The following is a 25,062-nucleotide window of genomic DNA, read 5'->3' as shown; positions in this document are numbered from 1 at the left end:
GGAGACACCACTTCAGCCAGAAGATCAAGGTCAATATTCACAGCCATAAATCATATTGATAGTATGCACTCATGATATGATGTGATGGAAATGTCACTTTACCTCTGTGGCTTTCCTCCCCCAAGCCCATGACCCCAGTTCTTATAAGAAAAACGTGACAACAAAGGGACACCCTCCAAAATACATGGCCAATATTTCTCTGAGCTGTCCATGTCATCAGAAACAAGGAAAGTCTGAAAAACTGCTACAGCCTAGAGGAGCCTAAGGAGACATGTCACCTAAATATATACATGAGATCCTGAATGGGATCCTGGAACAGAAAAGGGCCATGAGGTAAAAAGTAAGGAAATCTGAATAAAGGATGGACTTTCATTAGCAATAGAGTATCAAGATTTGTTCGTTAGTTGTGATGGTGTGCCATATTAATTAGAAGATTGTAATAATAGGAGAGGTAATAATGGGTACGAGGTTTATGAAAACACCCTATACTGTCCTTGCAATTTTTCTGTAAATCTAAAACTGTTCTAAAAAATAACGTTTATTTAAAGTAAAGCTACAGGCACCTGGGTGGCTCGGGAGGTTAAGCATCCGACTTTGGCTCAGGTCATGATCTCAGAGTCCATGGGTTACAGTCCTGCGTCGGGGTCTGTGCTGATAGCTCGGAGCCTGGAGCCTGCTTCAGATTCTGTGTCTCCCTCTCTCCCTGCCCCTTCCCTACTCATGCTCTGTCTCTCCCTCCCTCAAAAATGAATAAACATTAAAAAAAATTTTTTAAATAAAAGTAAAGCAAATTAAGAGAGATTGAACGGTGCTATAATAAACTAAAAAAAAAAAAAAGTTTATTTCAAAGGCTTCCAAGATAAAAAACAAAACAAAACAAAAAGTTGAAGGAGGAAGTAATGTGGATATTTGGGTATGACCATTTCAGGCAGAGAGATTGTAGGTGTAGAGGCCCTGAGGCCGGAGCATTTTTGGCTTCTTGGATTAGTATCAAAGTGGGTAGAACAGAATGGGGGGTGGGGGGAGAGCAATGGATGGATGGGTGATGGAGCTAGGGTTGGAGAATGGAGGACGTACGGCCTTGGTGGTCATGATAGCTTTAAAAGTTTACTCTGATTGAGAAAGGAAGACATTGAAGAATTTGTAGTAGAGGAGTGACCTGATATGGCTTTTTTTTTTTTTTTTTTAATTTGCTATTGTGTTGACCAGTTAGGGGGAGAGGATGGAAGAAGGCCGACCAGTTAGGAAACCATGCTTGTTAATTTTGTCTGTCAATTCCACTAGGCAATGGGGTGCCCAGGTATTGGGTAAAGATTATTCTGGATGTGTCTGTAAGAGTGTTTTAGATGAGATTAACATTTGAATCTATGGAATGAGTAAAGCAGATTGCCCACCCTAATATGGTGGGTGTAATCCAATCTGTTGAAGGCCTGAATGGAACAGCAGGCTGGGTAAGGGAGAATTGATCCTCTCTAGGCCTGTCTTTGAGCTTGGATATCAACTTTTTCCTGCCTTCAGACTTGGCCTCAAACTGGAAGTTATACCATTTGCTTTCCTGCTTTTCAGGCCTTCGGACTCAGACTGGAATTATACCACCAACTTTCCTGGGTCCCCATCTTGCTTACTGCAGATCCTGGAAGTTCTTAGCCTCTGTAATGTTTCATATATATATTTGCATACAGTTCTGTTTCACTGGACAACCCTGACTGATACAAAACCATAGCAGTAGAGCTGGTAAGAAGTGGGCAGGTTCTGGGTATATTCCCAAAGAGAAGCTGACACGACTGGTTGATTAATTGGGTGCAGGACATGAGAGAGTAAAAGAAGTGAGTTAAGGTTTTTACTCAGAGCAATTAGAAGAAAAGAGGTTCCTTACACTAACCAGGAAGACTGCTTGAGCAGGAAGTCCTGGGGTGGGGGGAGGAGAGGGGAGATTGCTGGGAACGAAGAGTTACATTTTGGACACTTTAAGTTTGAGTTGTCAAGAAGGCATTTGGATAGATGTGTCTGGGATGATGATATCAATTGAGAAGTCTTTAGTGTATCGGTGGTGTGCAGGTAGAATTTAGATGTCTGCAGTCTGAGCCATGGGGCACTCCAAAGGTCAGGGATCAAGGAGGATGAAGAAGCAAAAAAAGGAGAATGAAAAGGCATAATCAGTGATACAGGAGGTAGACTAACAAAGAATGGTGCTCCAGAAGCCACGTGAAAGAAAGCAATGTTTCAAGAATGAGCAAACTCTATCAAACACTGCTAAAGTCGGTAAAATTAGAACTGAAAACTGAGCGATGGGCTTGGCCATGTGGAGGTCAATGCACACTTGATAAGAAGGATTTGGGTGGTGTGTAGTTATCAACGCATGTCTGGATTGGGCCCAGAGAGAATAAAAAAAAGAGTAAATGGAGACAGAAAAAAGAGGCAAAGGCTGGAAGGAAATATAAGGTCAAGAGGGAGATTTTTATTTTTTATTAGAAGATACACCTGTTTGTATGCTCATGGACATAAGCCAAAAAAGAAGGAACAAGTGATGATGCGGGAGACAAAAGATCATTACTGAAGCAATGTTCTTGAGCAGATGAGCAACGATGGAATCTAATGCACATGCAATGTTGGGGTTAAATTGGAGAAGATAGAATTTTTTTCTGATTGCAGGAGGAGAGGCAGAAAATAACAGGCACAGATGCTGGTGAATGTGAAGGCACAAATATGTTTTCTCAGTGAAGAGGCAAAGTTATTGGTGGAGAGTGAGGAGTAGAGACGGAAGTTTGAGAAGAGGGTAGTCAGCTTGAAACATCATCCAGGGGTTGTGAGAGAGTAAATGAACTTTGAAAATATAGTCAGATTGCTGGATAACAGTAGGGTCCATTTGAAGTCACAGATCATGGATATAAAGGGAGACCAGTCAGAATAGTTACGTGTTCTGACCAGTCTCATTTGCCTACTTGGGTACAAATAATGCTAGGCAGAGGTCTAGATACAAGCAGAGTTTAGTGTTGGCCGGCTGAATAGGATGGAGGAGAGAGGGACAAGAGCATGGAGCATCTATGCAAGAGAATAATAAGGAAGGACCGTTGCATTTAAACCAAGGAGGGAGAGAAGAGAAGACATGAATGATGGTGTTGAGGCAAAGTGGAAAGGTGTTAGGTTAATGGATTGGACGTTCCAGGTGTCAAGAAGTTGTGCAGTGCGGGGGTTAGAAAGATTCAGTTGGAAAAATGCAAGTTGGTTATGAGGGAGTGGTATCTTTGAGACTTAGATTATGAAGGGATGAAGATATTGGTAATGACAAAGTCTAGACTGACCTGGCTTTTCTGCAGCTGATGTGCCCACCTCCTTCTAGGCTTCCAGGTAGGTCTCCTATGTTTTATACATTTTTTTCTGGAAAGGTTGGCTCTCACCTCCAGTCTGAACTATGAATATGGAAGAGGACTCTAGGGTAAATCCAGATAAAGCAGGGAAAGCACTTGGAGAAAGGCATAGCTGCCTCATGATGCCTTGTCCTCTGTATACACTATCTCATACCCTATTGCCATCCCATATTTGAAGCGCTCATAAACCCATTGAATCTCAGGATTGGAAGGACATCTACCCCCGCTACCCCCTCAGATGCAACTCCTCCATAGCCCTCAGCTAAATAAACATTTTTTTATCCCCACACCATGTACCTATCACCAGCCACCAATTCTCTTTGCCACGCTAGTTTGTAAACTCCTTGAGGACATATGTTTCACCTGTCTTTTTGTGTGTGTGATAAAATATATGTGACTTAAAATTTACTATTGTAACCATTTGAAAGTGCAAAGTTCAGGGGCGCCTGGGTGGCTCAGTCGGTTGAGCGTCCGACTTCAGCTCAGGTCACGATCTCGCAGTCCGTGAGTTCGAGCCCGGCGTCAGGCTCTGGGCTGATGGCTCAGAGCCTGGAGCCTGTTTCCGATTCTGTGTCTCCCTCTCTCTCTGCCCCTCCCCTGTTCATGCTCTGTCTCTCTCTGTCTCAAAAATAAATAAAACGTCAAAAAAAATTTAATAAAAAAAATTAAAAAAGAAAGTGCAAAGTTCAGTTGCATGGGTACATTCACACTGTTGTGTGACCATCACCATCCATTTCCAGAAAATTTTATCTACCCGAACTGACAACTCTGCGCCCATTAAACACTAATTCTCCATCCCCGCCTCTCTGCAGCCCCTGGCAACCATCATTCTACCTACTGTGTATATCATTTTGACTACTCTAGATACATCATATAAGTGAAATGGCACAATCTTTGTTCCTTTGTAACTAGCTGGCTTGTTTCACTCAGCATAATGGTCAGGATTTATCTACGTTACAACATGTGTCAGAATCTTTTCCTTTTTCTAAAAAAATATTTATTTATTTTAAGGGGGGAGGTGCAGAGAGAGAGAGAATCCCAAGCAGGCTCCATCCTGCCAGTGCAGAGCCAAATGCAGGGTTCAATCTCACAAACCGTGAGATCATGACTTGAGCTGAAGTCAAGAGTCAGATCTTAACCGACTGAGCCACCCAGGTGACCCAAATCTTTTTCCTTTTAAAGGCTGAATGCTATTTCTTTTTCAGTCTTTTGTTTCATTTTTCTGGAGTCCATACCCAGAAGTGGAGTTGCTGGATCATGTCATTCTCTGTGTAATTTTTTGCGCTATCCTCACACCGTTTTTCACAGGAGCTGCACTAGTTTACATTCATAACCAGCAATGCACAAGGGTTCTGATTTCTGCATCTCCTTGCCAACACTTGTTATCTTCTTAAACCTATCTTTGATTTCCTCTCTATGGAAATTCCTCTCTATGCTGCTAGGCACATGATGGTGTATGAGTAAATGAACAGCTGTTGTTAGCCCTGTCAAAAAAGGAAATGAGGTTAAATGAATCAGCAAGCCCCATCTTGCACATCTTGTTCTAGATCTTCACTGTCCATTATTGTAGCCACATGTAGCTATTTAAATTTAAATTAATTAAGATGAAGCAAAATTTCAAATTCAGTTCCTTAGTCTCAGTGACATTTTCAGTGCATAAGAGCCACCATAACTAATGGTTATTAGTGCCCACTGCATTAGACTGTGCAGAGTAGGAAATTAGCATGATTGCAGATGGTTCTTTGGTTACTATATTGAGCAGTGCTTTCCAGATCCTGCTAGCATCCTGTGCTTTGTCTCACAATTCATATTTGGATCAGCTTTTCCAGAATTGGACACCTTAAAATTTAAGATAAAGGTCTTTCTTTTGGGAGGGAGGGACTATGCTGCCTAAAAAGTCTGTGGCCCCTTGCTACGTAAATGGCTGCTATGCAAAGTTTCAGATTTTTATGTTTTAATATTATATTTGGACTTTCAGTGATCACATGGTTCTGTCCCTTTTGATTATCTTTATGAACACAGATTTACTAAACTATTTAAATCTTTCTCTATGTGATTCAAAACTGTTCTCTACTAAACCATTGGTTTAATAAAATATTCTTAGATTCAGAATGGAGATTATGTCTCCACTTAATACTTTGCCAGTTTACTACTTTTTACCCAAAACTTAACACAATAATTAGAGACTGTCAGTAAATATTTGTTGAAAGATGAGTGAATGAATGACACAAGTGAGCACTGAGCTGAACTTTGGAGCTCAGGGCACTGAGATGACATTTTAGAGGGTGGCACCCAGGCATAATGAGATTTAGGAGATCTAGCACTGTTTGTTTGTTTGTTTGTTTGTTTGTTTGTTTTTAACAAAACATGGATTTTAAGCTATGGTCTTTTCTTCCATTGTTCAAAAAGTAGCTTAAAATTTAATTCCTGTAAGGATCTTGTGCAGTGCATGTTTATAAAGCTTCAACTCTTTTATACGCACTCACCACCAATAAATATAATAACAAGAAAAAATAAATTCTGGATTTTTATAATGTCAACATGTATGCAGGCATCTTCTGTTTGCCCCTTCACGTCTACTTTCTACCTCTCACCATCCTACGCTCTACCCTGGGTGGTTGATCTCTATGGGCTATTGCAATAGTTTCCTCTACCCTTTAACTTCTCTTGGGCTTGGCCAATAGGGAGATCTAGCAGGAGAGCAGAAGCAGCCGGATGGGGTCCAGGAATTTATTTGAAACAGAAGGGCTCTCTGTGTTCTCCACAGGTCACTGTTCTTCTAAAGTGGTCTGTTCTACATGATTCCCTCTCCTTCCTGGTTCTGAATATCTCTCCCTACTCATGATTCTCAGACCTGGGGTATCACATATAGAATACATATAGTTTCCACTCTGCCTATGCCTTTAAATATTACCTTTCTTGGGGCGCCTGGGTGGCGCAGTCGGTTAAGGGTCCGACTTCAGCCAGGTCACGATCTCGCGGTCCGTGGGTTCGAGCCCCGCGTCAGTCTCTGGGCTGATGGCTCAGAGCCTGGAGCCTGTTTCCGATTCTGTGTCTCCCTCTCTCTCTGCCCCTCCCCCGTTCATGCTCTCTCTCTGTCCCAAAAAAATAAATAAACGTTGAAAAAAAAAAATTTAAAAAAATAAAAATAAAAAATAAATATTACCTTTCTTTATAAACCTTCACGGAATTATTCTAACTTGAATGTGCCATCTGTTTCCCGATGGGACCCTGATACAGCATCCTTTATCAGTACCTAGACCACTGTGCCCAAATCCCTGCTCTGAAAATTTTATACCTACAGTCCTTAGAAAAATATTCCCTGATAATTTTAGCATCTCCTTATTTCAGTGCACTGGTTAGCTTTATGAAGAAACCATGTTATATGTCATATAATATACATTTTTCTCCAGCACACTCAGATTAGAAAAATACTGATTCATAAGCGAATTTTTTTGCATTTATCTTCTCTACATAAAATATTATGTATGGAAATACATGTAAATAAGACTATAAAACAAGTTGGTTAATTTTTAAGATATTAAATATTTTAATATCTAATAAGCTTTAAATTACTTCTCGATATGGGAGAAAATCTATACCTCAGTACTACAAACCAGCCATCATTACTCAATATACACAGCTTACTGGAGTTTCTAACCCCTCCCTCTACACCGAATAATGGTGCCTGCCAAAAATTCATGTTGTAATCCAATCCCCAACGTGATGGTGTTAGGAAGGAGGACCTTGGGAGGTGATTAGGTCATGAGGATGGAGCCCTCAAGAATGAGATTCATGTTCTTATAAAAGTGGTCCCATGGAGCTCTCTTTCCCCTTCCGTCATGTGAGAACACAACAAGTAGACAGCCATCTATGAACCAGGAAGCGGGCTCTCACCAGACACCAAATCTGTTGGCACCTTGATCTTAGACTTCCCAGTCTCCAGAACTGTGACAAATCAATTTCTGCTATTGATAAGCCATAAAGTCTAGAGTACTTTTCCTATGTAGCGTAAAGCCTACACGGACTAAGATACCCTTTGAAGCTCGGTGTTTAACTGTACAATTACTAGCAGACATCAGCTTATTTAAAAATATGTAAACCCCATAATGCTAATACCTATATTAAAGTTAACTGATACTTATTCATCAGTTGCAGTGTGCCAAGCACTATGCTAACATTTTCATATATTATCTTGTTTAATTTTCATCACAAATTGATGAAGTGTGTACAACCCAACCCCATTTGACAGGGGAAGAATGAGCCTTAAAGTCTCCTGTCCACTGTCACAGCACCAGCAAGCAAAGGACCCTAGATTCAAATCCTGGTGTCCAACACAAAAGTTCATGCTCTTAACCACCAATAAAGAATCCAAGAACAACATCAAAGACCACAGAAGAACCGAAAAATAAGGGCTATCCAAAACAAAGGATTTCTCTTATCCTGTTACCTACCCTCAAAGAGCAATGTCTAAATCTATACAAGCTTAGAAAACTTACAAAAAAAAAATATAAAAGAATGCAACAGATAACTCATAGAAAAGTAAATTTCTTATTGTCTAGTAAGCTTATTTTTCTGTGCATGGTATATAGGAAGGGTAGAAAATTAGTGGTGAAATTGTACTATTTTGGTATTAGCTAAATCTTATTCCTGCCTACAATTCGTGAAATGACGTAGTTGTATTGTTTATTTTAACCCAAATTGCAATTATGTGAAAATTTTCCTCTGATATATTGCTATACTTGCAAGAGGCTTGAAGGTGAGCATGTACTGGCTGCTTTATTCATACAAATAGAACATTCTCTGTGAAAGAGAAGGGACTAAAAAATACTAGGTGTAGAGATAGTATAATCGATCTGCTTAATGACACTAAATGGTTTTTTTCTCAACTGTGATTTTGCATAACAAGTTACAAAACTATTTTAAGATGAGACTGTTACTCAATACTCGCTTCTGGTAAACCCCTTTTTACACCATCCTCCTGTCCTGAGGAACTGATAAAAGTGAAACAGAAAAGCATAAACAGAATGTAGCAAATGAGCCATGCCTTTTATAGGTAATAGTTTAGTCGTAAGCCTTTAAATATTGATTTTTGAATTTGAATAATTAAATTTGTTCTCAACAAGCATGATTCTCACAAATAGACTAAACATTTTTATAATCCATACTTTGTTCATTTAGATGAATTTGTACCATCCATTTAGAATCTATGTATGTCTACACCAAAAAGCCTTACTTTGAGGCTGAGACATGGTTTTCTTCTCTTTTTCTTCATCCATTTCATCCTCTTCTTGCAGTTCCACGACTTTGTTTTACTTTTCCCTTCAACACACTCTTCAGGTAGACTGAGTCCTTCCTCAAAGATGGTTTATAGTTTCTGTGAGTGCACGGACCACAGCCGACATCCTTCCGTGACCCTAAAGAAAATTTAAAAGTACAATCTTGGAACCACAAAAAAACAAACATGTTTCAAATGATGAAGATGTCTTAAAGATGAACATACCAAAAGTGACACTGTGAAAACAGATCAAAGTCTCAGGTGTACATTCACAGATTCAGTGGACAGACTTCTTGCAGGTATCTACTCTTGGGATGGTGATCTTGTTGACGAGAACTTGGGGAAGCTGATCGATGTTCCTCTCGGTCCGCAGTTCCTTACCTTACTTATGTGCCCCGAGCGTGAGTAGGAATCTTTGGTAGGAGCTGACATGGCCTTGCATCACTAACTCTCAGTGTTGAAAGCAGGCCACTCTAGCTGATTTCTTTAAACCCTATTTTCTACAAGTTGGTGATGGACAAAGTTGAATTATGAAACAGGAAGAATTGCCACAATTCTACATCCCTAGTCACAAAGAAACATTTACAAAACATTTAATGCCCTCATGCCAATAGGAATCCATAACTGATTACAATGCAAATGTGAGTCCTGCATATAATCTATTCATGCCCTATTTCTTTCAGGGCCCCAGGACATTATCTCTCCAACTTCAGTAGTGAGTAGACCCCTTTTAAGGAAAAAGAATATATGGTACCCAGTGTTGACAAATTACCTGAATATGACATATATTCAAGTATATGTAACTTACATAAACATGGTATAAATTCCTTATGGTTACAGCCTCATTAGGAAACTGTAAAATTTAAGCAAATCATATGCAGAATTTAAAAAACAAATGAACAAAGGATGAAAAAGAGAGAGAGAAACCAAGAAAGAAACTCTTAACTATAGAGAACAAACTGATGGTTACCAGAGGTGGGGGTGGGGGTGGGGGGAAGGATAGTTGAAATAGGTGAAGGGGATTAAGAGTACACTTACCATGATGGGCCCTGAGTAATATATAGCATTGTTGAATCACTATACTATAGTGCACCTGAAACTAATATAACACTGTATGTTAACTATACTGGAATTCAAATTAAAAACTTTAAAAAATTGAACAAATCTACATATTAAAAGTATAAACTTAATATTAAAATAAGCAGCATTGATTTATGTTGTTTTGATGAAGCAAAAAAGTTATATTCTCTTAACAAATTTCAATTATATAAATTTAGTGTTATCAATTATAGTCACAATGTTTTACATTAAATCTTCAAACCTTATGCATCTCATAGCTGAAAGCTTGTACTTTTTTACCAACCTCTCCCTATTTCTCTCAACCCCCAGCCCTTGGCAACCACGATTCTGCTTTCTCTTTCTACTCTTTCTATGAGTTTGACTTTTTTTTTTTTTTTTAAGTTTCCATATATAAGTGGTACCATGAAGTATTTGCCTTTCTCCGTCTGGCTTATTTAATTTTGCATAATGTTCACAAGGTCCATCCACATTGTCGCAAATGGTAACATTTCCTTCTTTCTCATGGCCCAATAATATCCCATTGTATCTGTATAACACATCTTCTTTCCCCATTCATCCATTGATAGGCACTTTGGTTGTTTCTAACATTTATTTATTTTTGAGACAGAGAGTACGAGAGGGAGAGGGAGAGGGGCAGAGAGAGAAGGAGACACAGAATCTGAAGCAGACTCCAGGCTCTCAGCTGTCAGCACAGAGCTGGACACAGGGCTCGAACCTACAAACTGTGAGGTCATGACCTGAGCCAAAGTCGGATGCTTAACCGACTGAGCCACATAGGTGTCCCTTAGTTGTTTCTATAGCTTGGCCACTGTGAATAATGCTGCAAGGAACATGGGAGTGCAGATATCTCTTCATTATTCCATTTTCATTTCCTTTGGACTTATACCCAGAAGTGGAATTGCTAGATCATATGGTAGTTCTATTTTCAATTTTTTGGAGAATTTTCATACTATTTTCCATAGAGGGTGAACCAACTTCCATTTCCACCAACAATGCACAAGGGGTCCCCTTTTTGCATATCCTTTTCAACTTGTTATCTCTTATCTTTTTGATGGTAGCCACTCTAACAGGTGTAAGGTGATAACTCGTACTTTTAATTTGTATTTCCCTGATAATTAGTGATGTTGAACACCTTTTCATATGTTGGTCATTTGTATATCTTCTTTGGAGAAATGTCTGTTCAGTACCTCTGCCCATTTTTAAAATATTTTGTTTTGTTTTGTTTTGTTTTGTTTTGTTTTTGATATTGAGTTGTATGAGTCATTTATATGTTTTGGATATTAACCCCTTATAATATATATGATTTGTAAATATGTTCTCCCATTTGGTAGGTTGCCTTTTTATTTTGTTGATAATTTCCTGTGCAAAATCTTTTTATTTGATGTCATTTCACTTGTTTATTTTTGCTTTTATTATGTTTGCTTTTGGTGTCAAATCCAAAAAAAAAAAAAAAAATCATTGCCAAGAGTGATGTCAAGGAGCTTATCCCCTATGTTTTCTTCTAAGGAGTTTTATGGTTTCAGGTCTTTCATTCAAGTACTTTGACTTGGTTTTGTGTATGATGTAAGATAGAGGAGAGTTTCATTCTTTTACATTTGGCTGGCCAGTTTCTCCAACACCATGTATGGAAGAGACTAGCCTTTTTTCCATTGTCTATTCTTGGCTCTTTTATGGAAAATTAGTTGACCGCATATGCATGGGTTTATTTCTGGGCTCTCTATTATGTTGCATTGATTTATGTGTCTCTATGCCAATATCATACTATTTCTGTGAAAAATGCCACTGGAATTTTGGTTGTATTGAATCCCTATCAAACTGCTTCCGGTAGTATGGATATTTTAACAATATTAATTTTTCTAATCCATGAACACATATTATCTTTCCATTTATTTTTATCTTCTTCAATTTCTTTCATCAATGTCTTATAGTTCTCAGTGTATAGATCTTTCTCCTCATTGATTAAATTTATTCCTCAAAAATCACTCATTTTGATGCAATTGTAAGTGGATTGTTTACTTAATTTCTCTTACTGGCAGTTCATTGTCAAGGTGTAGGAACGCAACTGATTTTTGTGTATTGATTTTGTATCCTTCAACTTTACTGAATTTTTAAATTAGCTCTAACAATTTTTGGTGGAGTTTTTAGGATTTTCTATCTATTATATGTAATCTGCAAGTAAAAAAAGTTTTATTTCTCCCTTTTCGATTTGGATGGCTTTTATTTCTTTTTCCCACCTAATTGCTGTGGCTAAAGCTTCTAGTGCCATGTTGAATAAAAGTGACAAGAGTAGGCATCCTTGTCTTGTTCCTGGTCTTATAAGAAAAGCTTTCAGCTTTACACCATTGAGCCTGATGACAATTATGGGCTTGTCATATGTAGCCTTTATTATGTTAAGGTATGTTCACTCTGTACTCAGGTTGTTACGAGATTTTATCATGAATCAATGTTAAACCTTGTCAAACGCTTTTTCTGCATCTATTGAGGTGATTGTAAGATTTTTATCCTTCACTTTGTTAATGTGGTGTATCACGTTGATTAATTTGGAGATGTTTTATCATTCTTGAATCTCTGAAATAAATTCCACTTGATCATGGTATGCCATCTTTTTTATGTATTGTTGAATTCAGTTTGCTAATATTTTGTTGAGGATTTTTCATCTACGTTCATCAGTATGGCCTGTATTTTTTTTTCTTGTAGTTGTCCTTAATTGGATTTGGTATCAGGGTAATGCCAACTTTGTAAAATGGTTTGGAAGTGTTCTGTGCTCTTCTATTTTTTTTTTTTTTTTTTTTTTTTTGGAATAGTTTGAAAAGGATTGGTACTCAGTTTTAAAATATTTGGTAGAATTCATCAGTGAAGCCACTTGGTCCTAGACTTTTGTTTGTTGGGAGGGCTTTTATTACTGATTTAATCACCTTATTTGTAATGGGTCTATTCAGATTTTGTATTTCTTCATGACTTAGGCTTAGGCTTAGGAGGTTTCTAGGAAATTTCTTTTTCTTCTAGGTTGGCAATTTGTTAGCATATAATTATTCATCTTAGTTTCTCATGATCCTTTGTATTTCTGTGGTATCAGTTATAATGTCTCTTTCATTTCTAACTTTGAGTCTTCTCTGTCTCTTTTTTTCTTGGTAATCCTAGATAAAGGTTTATCAATTTTGTTTGCTTTTTCCAAAAAAAACCCTCCCCTTAGTTTCATTGATCTTTTTAATTTATCTTTATAGTCTTTATAGTCTCTACTCCCTTTATTTCCACTCTCATCTTTGTTATTTCTCTCCTTCTGCTAACTTTATGTTTAGTTGATTATTCTTTTCTTATTTCTTGAGGTGTAAAGTTGTTTATTTAAGTGGTTTTTTTTTTTTTTCATTATGTAGGCATTTGTTGCTATGGACTTCCCTTTTACAGCTGCTTTTCCTCCATTAGTTTTGGTAGGTAGTGCTTCCATATTTTTTTGTCTCATGAATTTTTAATTCTCTTTTGATTTCTTCTTTTTTTTTATATTTTTTAATGTGTATTTATTTTGAGAGAGAGAGAAAGAGAGAGACAGTGCACAGGTGGGGAGGGGCAGAGAGAGAGGAAGACACAGAATCTGAAGCAAGCTCCAGGCTCTGAGCTGTCAGCATAGAGCCCAATGTGGGGCTCGAACCCATGAACTGTGAGAAAATGACCTGAGCCGAAGTCGGCCACTTAACCGACTGAGCCACCCAGATGCTCCTGATTTCTTCTTAAATACATTGGTTTTTCAGTAGCATGTTGTTTACTCACCACGTATTTGTGAATTTTTCAGTTTTCTTCTTGCAACTGATTTCTAGTTTTATACCATTATGTTCGGAAAAGTTGCTTGATATGATTTCTATCTTTTTAAATTTATTAAGAGATGCTTTGTGGTCTAACATATGATGTATCCTGGCGAACATTACATGTGCGCTTGAGAAAATGTGTATTCTTCTGCTGTTTGGTGGAATGTTCTGCAAATGTTAAGTCCATCTGTTACAGTGCATAGTGTAAGTCTAATGTTTCCTTATTGATTTTCTGTGTGAATGATCTATCCATTGTTGAAAGTGTCAAAACAAGCTCTACTTTTCATTTATAGTCATCTGGAAGAGAAAAATACATAAATTAATAAACACAATATAAAGTTCCATTTCAATTGGAAATAAATATTTCAAAATAGTTGTGTTTAATATTCCCATTTTACTGTTGCTACTGCCATAGAGAATCAAGGTACTAATCAAGTAAAGTGAAAAAAAGATGTGTTGATAGAAACTGCTTTTAAATTCTGCTTCTGTCACCCCATTTTCATCCTTTGACAACTCCTCCTTGCAGGCCCACCATCTTGTCTCAATCTAGGTCTTACTTGTGTCTTAATTTGACACTGGATGTAGGGAGGAAAAAAATCTCCCCTGAGAAATGTTTCAAGTTGGATTTGGCATCAGGGCAATGCCAACTTTGTAAAATGGTTCGGAAGTCTGAATTCATATTACCTGTGTGGGACAAAGAGCCTCAAGCAGATATTCATTTATAGGGAATGGATTGATTATGCCACTAGATGACCAGCTAAAACAAAGGCACACCCTCTCTGAAAATACTAAACTCTCCATATTGACAGTAACTGTAACTATACCAATAGTCAAAAGATGCATCCTGACTTCAGAAATGCCAAAATGTGAAAAAAAATGTGAATTGTAGACTATTTTGTATATGCAAGTTATTACAAATTAATGAGATAACTCATGCAAACCGCTTAGAACTGTGCCTTGAATGTAGTAAGCTACTATAATTATCATCATCATCATCATCACTTTCCAGCTTTATTTGTAATAACAACAAATTTTCATCATGATAAATCAGACAGACTCACCTTTCTCCAAGCACTCATTTCTTCTTTTATTTCTGTGGTTCATGCAGGATGAAATGAGAAAGTACTTTGCTTGGTGTAAAATAATGAACATTATCATTATCATCATCATCATGCTATCCCCAACATAGCTGCATACCTTTCTTTATAGGATTTCCTATTATGTAAAACCAAAGAGTTGGACTGCATAATTTTTAAAATTTTTTGTTATGGCAAATGTTGGGCCTGTACAAAAGTCTTTAGAATAGTTAATTCCTAAGCAAAAGTATTTATTAACTCATGGTCAGTATATTCCCTCATATTTATGCCTTCTACCCTAGACTATTCCCAGGCATCATATTCTCTTAGGACAGATAATTTTTGTGTACCTTTCTAACTCTACAAGTTTATAGTAAATCCAGAAATTCATGGAACCCCACTGTAAGTCTTGGTTATTAACAGTCATTTTTCTACTCCTGCCCAAGCTGAGTAAAATGAGTCTAGATACTGCTCTACTATTTGGTTAATACTTATACATTGACTTCTGCTTCCAAACATGATGGAGTAACAGGGACCAGATTTAACCTCCCAACTGAATAACAACAGCAAAGACAAAATATATAAACACCAATTTTCAAGATATTAAACATCAAATAATGAAGGACTGTGATCCCCAAGATATGGAAAACATGCAAAGTAAGCCCCACTTGTCCCAGCTTGCTGCTTTGGGAGAGTTTCTAGCACATGGCATGGAGGAGAAGCCAGGCAGATTCCCTGAGTTGAGATGAAGCTGAATCCAGGGAAATGAAGGTGACTAAAGTTCATAGGATAGAATACTGGAGATAGAGAGATGACTAGAGAGAGATGCGAGCAGATTTGCACAAGATCCCCCTTGAGTATTCAGCAGAGGATTTATCAGTTAATGCATGTCAGAAAACTACCTGGGGCTGGGGGCAAAACCAACTAAAAGGATTGGAGGAAGCAGTAACTACTGTCTACCCACAGCCAGAAATGGTGCCTGTTCTCACAAACCAGACTGGAAAACCTCATAATTTACTGGAAGGAGTGGTCAGAAAATTTTTCTCTCAGTGGCATCAAACTGTCTCCAAGTAATTTAACATAAAGAAGTTCAAGAACACTTATGGGAATTCAAAAATACCTAGCACCCAACAAGGTATAATGCATAATCTACAGCATCTAATTAAAAATGACCAGACATAGTGATTTATCTGTTCTCTTTTTTTAAATTTTTTTTAATGTTTATTTATTTTTGAGACAGAGAGAGACAGAGCATGAATGGGGGAGGGTCAGAGAGAGAGGGAGACACAGAATCTGAAGCAGGCTCCAGGCTCTGAGCTGTCAGCACCGAGCCCGACATAAGGCTCAAACTCATGGACCATGAGATCATGACCTGAGCCGAAGTCAATGCTTAACCGACTGAGCCACCCAGGCGCCCCATTTATCTGTTCTCTTTAAGAGTAGGAAATCTCAGCACCCCCCCCCCAACATACACACATGTCACACACACAGTTGGAATTCCCCAAAGGAAAAGAGAGATGGAAGAAGTATTTGAAGAAATAATGTCCAAAATTCCAGATTTATTGTAACCTATAAACCCATAGATCCAAGAAGCTCTGTGAACCCAAACACAAGATACATGAAGTACACTAAAGCATATCATAACCAAATTACGCAAAACCAATGATAAAGAGAACATCTTAAAAGCAGCCAGAGGAAAAAAGACACATTATGTAGAGAAGAAAAAAAGATAAAAAGATGAGGAGAACAGCAAATTTCGCATCTGTAATAATATAACAGAGAAATGGTGGAGGACTAAAAGGTAAAAATATTAAAGGAAAATACTGTCAGTCTATCATTTTATACACAATGTATCTTTTACAAACGAAGGTGAAATAAATATTTTCTCGGACATAAAAAACTGAAAGAATTTATTACCAACAGACTATAAAATTTATTACCAGAACACTGTAAGATATATGAAAGGAAGCCCTTCAGGCAACAGGAAAATGATGCTAGATGGAAATATGGACATCTACCAATAAAAAAGGAAGAATACCAGAAATGGTAACTACATAAATAAATATGCAAGTTTTTTTTCTTATTATTAAATGTCTTTAAAAGATAATTAGCTATTTAAACAAAAATAATAAAAATATAGTGTGGGATTTATAAAATATTCAAATGAAAAATGTATGACAATAATAGAACCTTAAAATAGGCTGATAAACTATTTGTAAAATGATATAATATCCCTTGAAAGTAAACTGTAATAAGTGAATGAGGGATACTATAAACCCCAAAGCAACTAAAACGACAAAATAACATGCCAGGAAAAGAGAACAAAAATGGAACCATTAAAATGTTTAATTGATCCAAAAGAAAGCAAAAAAAGAGGGAAAAGAGAACAGAGATGGAACCAATAGATGGAACCAATAGAAAACAAACAGCAAGATTAGATGTCAATCTAACACAAAATAATCACATTAAATATAAATGGTCTAATCATTCTTTTTTTTTTTTTTAATTTTTTTTTCAACGTTTATTTATTTTTGGGACAGAGAGAGACAGAGCATGAACGGGGGAGGGGCAGAGAGAGAGGGAGACACAGAATCGGAAACAGGCTCCAGGCTCTGAGCCATCAGCCCAGAGCCTGACGTGGGGCTCGAACTCCCGGACCGCGAGATCGTGACCTGGCTGAAGTTGGACGCTCAACCGACTGCGCCACCCAGGCGCCCCTAATCATTCTTAATTAAAAGGCAGAGATGGTCAGATTGGATAAAAAGCAAAGCACAACAATATGCTGCCTACAGGAAAATCTCTTATTAAATATAAAGATTCAAACAGACTGAAAACAAAAGAATAGAAAAAAGATAGCTAACACAAATCAAAAGAAACCAAGAGTATTTCCATTAATGCTAGACAAAACACATTTCAGAGCAGAAATATTAGTAGTGATAAAGAAAGTGATTTCTTAATGATAAAGAGATCAATTAATCAAGAAGAAATAATCTTAAGTTTATGTATCAATATCAGCTTCCAAATGCATGAATTAATAAATTAATAAAATTCCTTTCTATTTAAATAATTTTTAAGTTTTTATATTCATCATCATTTGCATTTTGCCTTTAAGTTTTAAATTAATAGACTTTATTTTGGGGGGTAGTTTTATATTTACAAGAAATACTGAGCAGAAAGTATAGAGTAACCCCCACCCAGCCCTCCTCTGGTATTAGTGGGTACATTTGTTACAACTGATGAGCCACTATTGATACATTATTAACTAAAGTCTATAGTTTATATTAGGATTCACTGTGTGTTGTACATGCTCTGGAGTGTGTGTGGGGGTGGGGGGAGCATGTGAATGTGTGTGTGATTTTTTTTTTAATTGAATTCAAATAAACATATCCACATGTATCATACTAAATAGTTTACTGCTTTAAAAATTCCTGTGGCCCACCTATTCATCACCCCCTTCCTTCCTGGAAACCACTGATTTTTTTTATGTCTCCACACTCTTGCCTTTTCCAAAATGTCATATAGTTGGAATTGTATAGTATGTAGCCTTTTTAGAATGGCTTCTTTCACTAAGTAATATGCATTCAAGTTTCCAGTGTGTCTTTTTGTAGGTTATAGCTCATTTCTTTTTTGTTGTTGAATAATATACCGTTGTCTGGCTATGCTCAATTTGTTTATCCACTCACCAACCAAAGGGTGGGATTGCCAGACTCTATGATAACAGCATGTTTAGTTTTGTAAGAAACTGTCAAACTGTCTTCCAAAGTGGCTGCATCATTTTGCATTCCCACCGGCAGTGAATGAGATCTTCTGTTTCTCCATATCCTCACCATCATTTAGTGTTGTTGGTGTTTTGGATACCTATTAGCATAGGTACGTAGTAGTATCTCATCATTATTTTAATTGCTTTTTAGTTTTTAATAGATAGTTTTTATATATAGTTTTTAACATATTTAATATTTTGAGGTTTTAGTATTTACATTAATTTACATTTTTATAAAAGTAAATTCAAAGTAAAATTTGAATATCATTACTGTACTACATATTGTGAGGTTGAAGAACATATTTTATTCAACAGTTTAACTTCATTTATAATATTAAGATATTTAGATGTATGGAATTATGGTGTCTATTTGGATGTTTGCCTTGTGGCTGTCCTGTTTGGGGCAGGGGGGTGGTCACAATTTTTGAGAATCATTGAGAGGTTGTAGACAGTCTCAGTAGAAATATGTACATAAACAAATACAGACAAAATTTTGTGTGCCTTTCAGGGATTCACAGACGTCCTAAGACTCATTCATGTATTCATTCATTATAGGTCAGCAACCCCTGCCCTGAATTTCTGACACATTACTGCCCATTCAGTTTCCCAAAAGCATAGTCCCAAGATTGTCATCCTTTACATCTACATTTATACTCCTCTGGAGGCATCCAGTTCTTTAAGCAGTGATTCCTTCAGCCTGCTATAAAACATTCAGTATGTCTTTCTTTTTGCGGCCATCGCTGAAGTGCCAGTGGCCAAGATGAAGTCCAATCCCTCTGTGACTTCTGAGCGGAGCAAGAACCATAGAAGGCATTTCAATGCACCTTTCCCACATTTGCAGAGAGATTGTATCTTCCTCTCTTTCCAAAAAGCTGAGACAGAAGTACAACATTTGACCCGTGACCATCCGGAAGGATGATGAAGTACAGCTTGTGCAAGGACACTACAAAGGTCAGCAAATTGGCAAAGTAGTCCAGGTGTATGGGAAAAAATATGCCATCTACACTGAATAAGTACAGCGACAGAAGGCAAGTGGCACAACTGTCCATGTGGGCATTCACCCCAGCAAGGTGGTTATCACTAGACTAAAAGTGGACAAAGACCACAAAAAGATCCTTGAACGTAAAACCAAATCTCACCAAGTAGTAAAATAAAAGGGCAAATATAAGGAAGAAACAATTGAGAAGATGTAGGAATAAACTAATACACAGCTTTAAACAAAAACTATTAAAATGAAAAAAAATAAAACATTTAGCAAACTAACTTCAAGTTAACCTGATCAGACCTCTCCCTGCATTACCTTCATTCATGTAGCCCAAGAATAAGCCACTGCCAATTTGTTCAACTTGCTGTTCTCTGACTGTATCTCCAGGCTTTCCAGTGTCTCCAGCTTTATATAATTTTTCCACCTGAAATTCCCTTTTCTTTATCTCTGCCTTTTGAAATCCTACCATTATTCAAGGCTGTTTGATGTAACCTTTTCTTCCTACCCCACCTACTCTAAAAGAATCTCTTCTTTTTCTGACCTCTCAGAACACATTTCTATACTCATTCTTTCATTCATCTGTCCCTCCTTCATTCATTCTATCAATCATACAATGAACTCGGCTGAGCATTCACAGTACTGGACACTCTACTGGTACAGGTGCTTGTGCTCTGGAAGATTTCAGGTGAACAGGAATGCATCTAAGGGAACTGATGAAGGCCTGAACTGGAGTACAATAAGACATAGAGGTTAAGAGTCAGACCATCCAGGGGCGCCTGAGTGGCTCAGTCAGTTAAGCCTCTGACTCTTGATTTCTGCTCAGGTCATGAACTCACAGCTCATGAGTTTGAGCCCCACCTCAGGCTTTGCACTGACAGCACAGAGCCCGCTTGGGATTCTCTCTCTTTGCCCCTGCCCCGCTCTCTCTTCTCTCTCTCTCTCTCTCTCTCTCAAAATAAATAAATAAACATTAAAAAAAAAAAAAAGAGTAGAGGTGACTGGGTGGCTCAGTCGGTTAAACGTCTGACTTTGGCTCAGGTCATGGTTTGTGGGTTCAAGCCCCGCATTGGGGTCTGTGCTGACAGTGCAGAGTCTGCTTGGGAGTCTCCCTCCCTCTCTCTCAACCACTCCCCCACTTTCTCTCTCAGAAGTAAACGAATAAACATTAAGAAAAAAGAGAGAGAGAGATTGTCTGGGCTCAGAGCTTTGCTGAGCTGGGTGACCTGGGCCAAGTTACTTCACCTTCCTCTGCTTGCTTGGTTACCTGAAAGTCAAGATAAAAAGGGCACCTATGTCATAGGGCCTATATGGGGATGAGTGAGTTTACTACATAAAGATCTAAGAGTGCTTAGCATGTAGTAAGAACTCAGTAAATAATATTATCATTGTGAATGAAAGGAAAATGGCAGGTAAGAGTAGACTTTCCTAAAAATATATGTCTGAGAAACCTTTCACACAACCTTGTGTTCTCCAGTGTTTGTTGAAGAAGATTAAATAGACAAACACAAGCTTCTGGCAGGGTTCCTTTTCTGAGCTGACTTTGAGCTGGTTATCTGTGTTTCAGGTACCTTTGATGACTTCTGTCCTTATAGCCATCAGTTGATGGTCTCTTGACCTAAAGAGTAGCTTTCAAAGGTCACTACTACCACTTGAGTTGGTTTTGTCTGATTGTTTGTTCATTTTTAATTGCTGTGGACCTGATAAGTGTGCAAAGAGGTTTAAAATGTTAAAAGCTTTTCTATATGACTGTACTAACACTTCCTCCTGACAAGGCAGGGCCCTCCCAGGAGTGAAATCAAAAGACCGATTTTTAGGACGACAGGTCACAGAAAGTATAGGTTACAGAGTCAGCAAGCAGGTAAATGGCCTTTTAATATATTGTAAAGTATTTTATTAAAGTTGGAGTGTTTGAAAGCACAGTACCTGCTTTCAATTCATGGGTTGTTAGCTTTCCCAGCTGAATAGAGTGAGCAAGTCATTTAAACTTCCTGGGTTTCAGTTTTGTCATCTGCCTTATGGGGATAATTCCTCTATTCGGGGATAAATAAGATGACGTGCATGGAAGCACTTGAAAATAGAGAGGAGGAAAGTGTATACTGAAAATGAGCATACACTTGAGGAGTATTTGTTATGGCACAGACTTTATGAGTCTAAATCCACCAACTTTTTGAACTAAGTGCATGTGTGCTTTGACTTTGTTGAGCCGCTCGCTTTCTTATATTATTACTTGAATGACATATCAACCCATTATATGTGTTCACCTTTCGAATAGTTGAATTGCATTTCAGTGCCTGACCATGAGTTATTGTGACTCAGAACACTTAAAGAAGTTTGACTACATGCAGAAAATTTATGAGTAGCAGAGTGAGAACATGGCAGATTTCCATAAATCACTTTTATTGAGAGTTGAGTCACTCTTTGCTGTGAAAATAATTTATAGGGCAATGTTCCATTTGAAGAAAAATGAAAATTAATGGCATTTGTCAAGATGATGATGAATATATTTCAACACCAGTGGAAAAGAACAAGTTTCACAGAAAATGTAAACCTTACACCAGATTATTATTTATCATCATGACTATTTCAGGCTCTTTGGTAAATGTTAGGAAGTTTGGCTGAATTAGATACCGTTCACTGAGCTAGCTGCTCTCTGTGCCTCCCACATCCACTTTGAGCCATTGTATCTGCTGCTTTCCGTCCCAGGAGGCTTTGGCAGGAAACCCAAAGGCAGGATGAGACTGGGCCAGGGAATTTCTTCTCTGCTTCTCTGGGCGACGCTGAGGCTCTGGCTGTAGCTGCTGCTGACCATCACAGTTCCCGTGGAGCTCAGCCTGCCAGAGCTGTGGGGAAGGAAAGGCTTCCTGCCAGTCCTGTTCTAGATGCCCCAGTTTTCCTTCCTGGTTCTCTTCACTTAGATAAATTTAACAGATTTTCATCAAAATCTCACCTCAAAAGGACTTGTTTCCTGCTGGGGCCAAGCCAGATATATTCTCCATTAAGCAAAGTTTATAAAACTTCTGGAGTATGGATCTCACAATAAGCTAGATCTTCATCTAACAAAATGTTTTCCAGATATCTTTATCACTGTGTTCCCTTTATTAAAATGTTTCTAAAATAAACCAAAACATCATGTGTGGTGGCCAGGCTAAATTATACTTCCCAGAATTCCCCTGCCCGTGTGTTTCTGCATAGGGAGGGGCACAGGAGAGAGTCTTGCATGAGATTTGGAGGGAATCTTTGTAGCTCACGCACACCGTTGTTTACCTGCTGGATGACCTCATTGGTGTGAGGCAGCAGCCAGGCTTCCAACTGTTTCCACCTGCCCCGGGATCCTCCTTCACCTTTTCTGACTCCCAGACCAGGGGTGTGTGATTAACTCCATCGTGAGGGGACTCAGATTCTGCAGGACACTCATAGCATCAAGAGTGGAGCAATGAGGGGCGCCTGGGTGGCGCAGTCGGTTAAGCGTCCGACTTCAGCCAGGTCACGATCTTGCGGTCCGTGAGTTCGAGCCCCGCGTCAGGCTCTGGGCTGATGGCTCAGAGCCTGGAGCCTGTTTCCGATTCTCTGTCTCCCTCTCTCTCTGCCCCTCCCCCGTTCATGCTCTGTCTCTCCCTGTCCCAAAAATAAATAAACGTTGAAAAAAAAAATTAAAAAAAAAAGATTGGGGCAATGAGAATTGACAAGGGTTTCAGTCTGTCCTTGTGAGCCCCACCTTGTTTTTGCACTTCCCCACTTTACATCTGTCTTTCTTTCACATCTGCCTGTGCTCTGGACTTCAAGCTCAGGCATCAGCCTTACAGAGTCTGCTTACCCAGCAATCTAGCTGTGTAAGGACACCTCTTTTTCCTTCTTTATCCTCTCAACTGGCCATTCCCTGAATATACCATGAGCCTTCAGTTCTCCATAACTTTGATCCTGACAGACCCTCTACCAGAATGAGCTCCCTAAAAGCCCAACACGAGCTTTTGAAACACTGCACAGACTTCCAATTCTATCCCAAAATAATATTACTTTTATAAACTCATTTTTCAACATTTCAATTAAAAATAGCCTACTCATTCTAGGAATAGCCACTGTATTTATGCTGCCTTTCATTATAGTAAATTATAAATTTTCATATTCATAACTATGATTTTACTGTAAATTATATAGCCTTCACTACATATGATTCACTTTGGTAGTCCTGGGAGCACCTAGTCTCTGAATTTTTACCGAACAACTGCACAACACATATTTATTAAGTGGAATTGGTATGTAAGCACTAAATTTATAGAAGGAAAGAGACAAACCTCAAGTCAGTGCTCTTTGGATAAGATACTCATTTAAACTGGAGTAAATGCTTTATCAACAATCTAGTATTATTCATTACATAATTCTCTCTAAATCTATATGTACTTACTTGGAATTGTTTTGAGTGATTTGTATTAATACACAAAGCTTAATATGGTTTTGCATCAGGAAGAACAACTTGTAAGAACTATTTTCAGCTCTAACAAGGAAGTGACAGTTTTTCAATTTTTAGCAGAGTGTTATAACTTATCTCAGTCAAACACTTGCTAGGTCATTTAGTTTGTCACTTATGTTACCTTACTTTCTCTTTTAACTCTCAGGCCTGTTCAGAAATAATAATAAAAAGAAAATTATAGTTTGATTGCTGCTAATTTTCTCGTGACAGAAGAAGAAGTGAAAATAATTTCAACATTGAATTGTGTGTGTTAAATATGACCACAAGACCTATTTCATATCAATCTTTTGTCCATGTTGGCCAATTTCTGTCAATTTCTCAATTAGTTCTCTGTGTATTTGATTCATACAGGAAGATACAGCTATAGAATTTGAAATAAATAATAAATTCCCAATTAAAATTAATAAGTTATTTGAAAATAAACCCCACATTGGCCTTATAAGGACACCGATTCCTGAAAAATCGATTTCATATTAACCTTTTTGTAATTTTATGTTGTTTGTCCTCTTCCTATCCTTCTTCTGTGCCCTCTCTGACCTCTTTTTTGTGTCCATATTTCTTGTGTCTGATCTGATTCAAACTATTTCATATGTTTTGTACTAACCCTACTTGTACGGGAAGCGTTGGGGCACCAATCAGAGCTCAGAATCACACATCACTCCAGCTGAATCCTAAACTGGAAGAAGGCTTAGGAAAGTATATGGATGGAATGAAAATAAACTATTAGGTTAATATTTTTAGTTCTAATTCTATATCCGAGTTTGAGTTGTTTTTTAATACAAAGAAAGTCAATTAACTTTCTAGAGCAAGGAAAACAAAAGAAAAGACAAAAGGGGGGCGCCTGGGTGGCTCAGTTGGTTGAGTGCCCGACTTCGGCTCAGGTTATAATCTCACAGTTCGTGAGTTCGAGCCCTGTGTCAGACTCTGTGCTGACTGGTTGGAGCCAGGAGCCTGCTTCTGATTCTGTCTCCCTGTCTCTCTGCCCCTCCCCCGCTCATGCTCTGTCTGTCTGTCTCTCTCTCTCAAAACTAAAATAAACATTAAAAAAAAATTTTTTTTAAAAGAAAAGACAAATCGTTCCGGCAGTGACTCGTGGAATCATTCAGGTTCAACACAAAGCACAACAACAAGAACAACAAAGCTATCTTTTTGCAAAAGTTAGTTTTGAAAACTAGATTTTCTAGGTTATTGATTCCTCTGCCCACTTTGAAAAAATTAGCTGCCCTTTTGGAATTTAATAAAAAGTA

General features: G+C 37.9%; 1 protein-coding gene and 1 pseudogene across 2 annotated transcripts in view; one reads left to right on the top strand and one right to left on the bottom strand.

Moving 5' to 3' along the window:
• STX11 (syntaxin 11) overlaps positions 1–22,635 on the bottom strand; it is a 62,355-nt gene extending 39,720 nt beyond the window's left edge. Inside the window, exons 1-2 of one of the 2 annotated variants that reach the window (XM_025925795.2) lie at positions 8,872–9,056; positions 8,605–8,785 (exon numbers count right to left, since the gene is read on the bottom strand). In XM_025925795.2, the coding sequence (XP_025781580.1) occupies positions 8,605–8,647 (43 nt within the window). In that variant the 5' untranslated portion in view covers positions 8,648–8,785; positions 8,872–9,056. Of the gene's footprint in view, positions 1–8,604; positions 8,786–8,871; positions 9,057–22,611 lie in introns of those variants that run through there. The other variant, XM_086708067.1, reaches the window with a different exon arrangement.
• LOC112862136 (large ribosomal subunit protein uL24 pseudogene) lies at positions 19,123–19,555 on the top strand (annotated as a pseudogene).
• Positions 22,636–25,062: the final 2,427 nt, after the last annotated feature.

The sequence above is a fragment of the Puma concolor genome, chromosome B2, assembly GCF_028749965.1.
Source record: "Puma concolor isolate L17-30 chromosome B2, mPumCon1.1.hap2, whole genome shotgun sequence".
Classification (NCBI taxonomy): Eukaryota; Metazoa; Chordata; class Mammalia; order Carnivora; family Felidae; genus Puma; species Puma concolor.
Note: the sequence above shows the minus strand (reverse complement) of the source record. Positions and strands in the feature narration are given on the sequence as shown.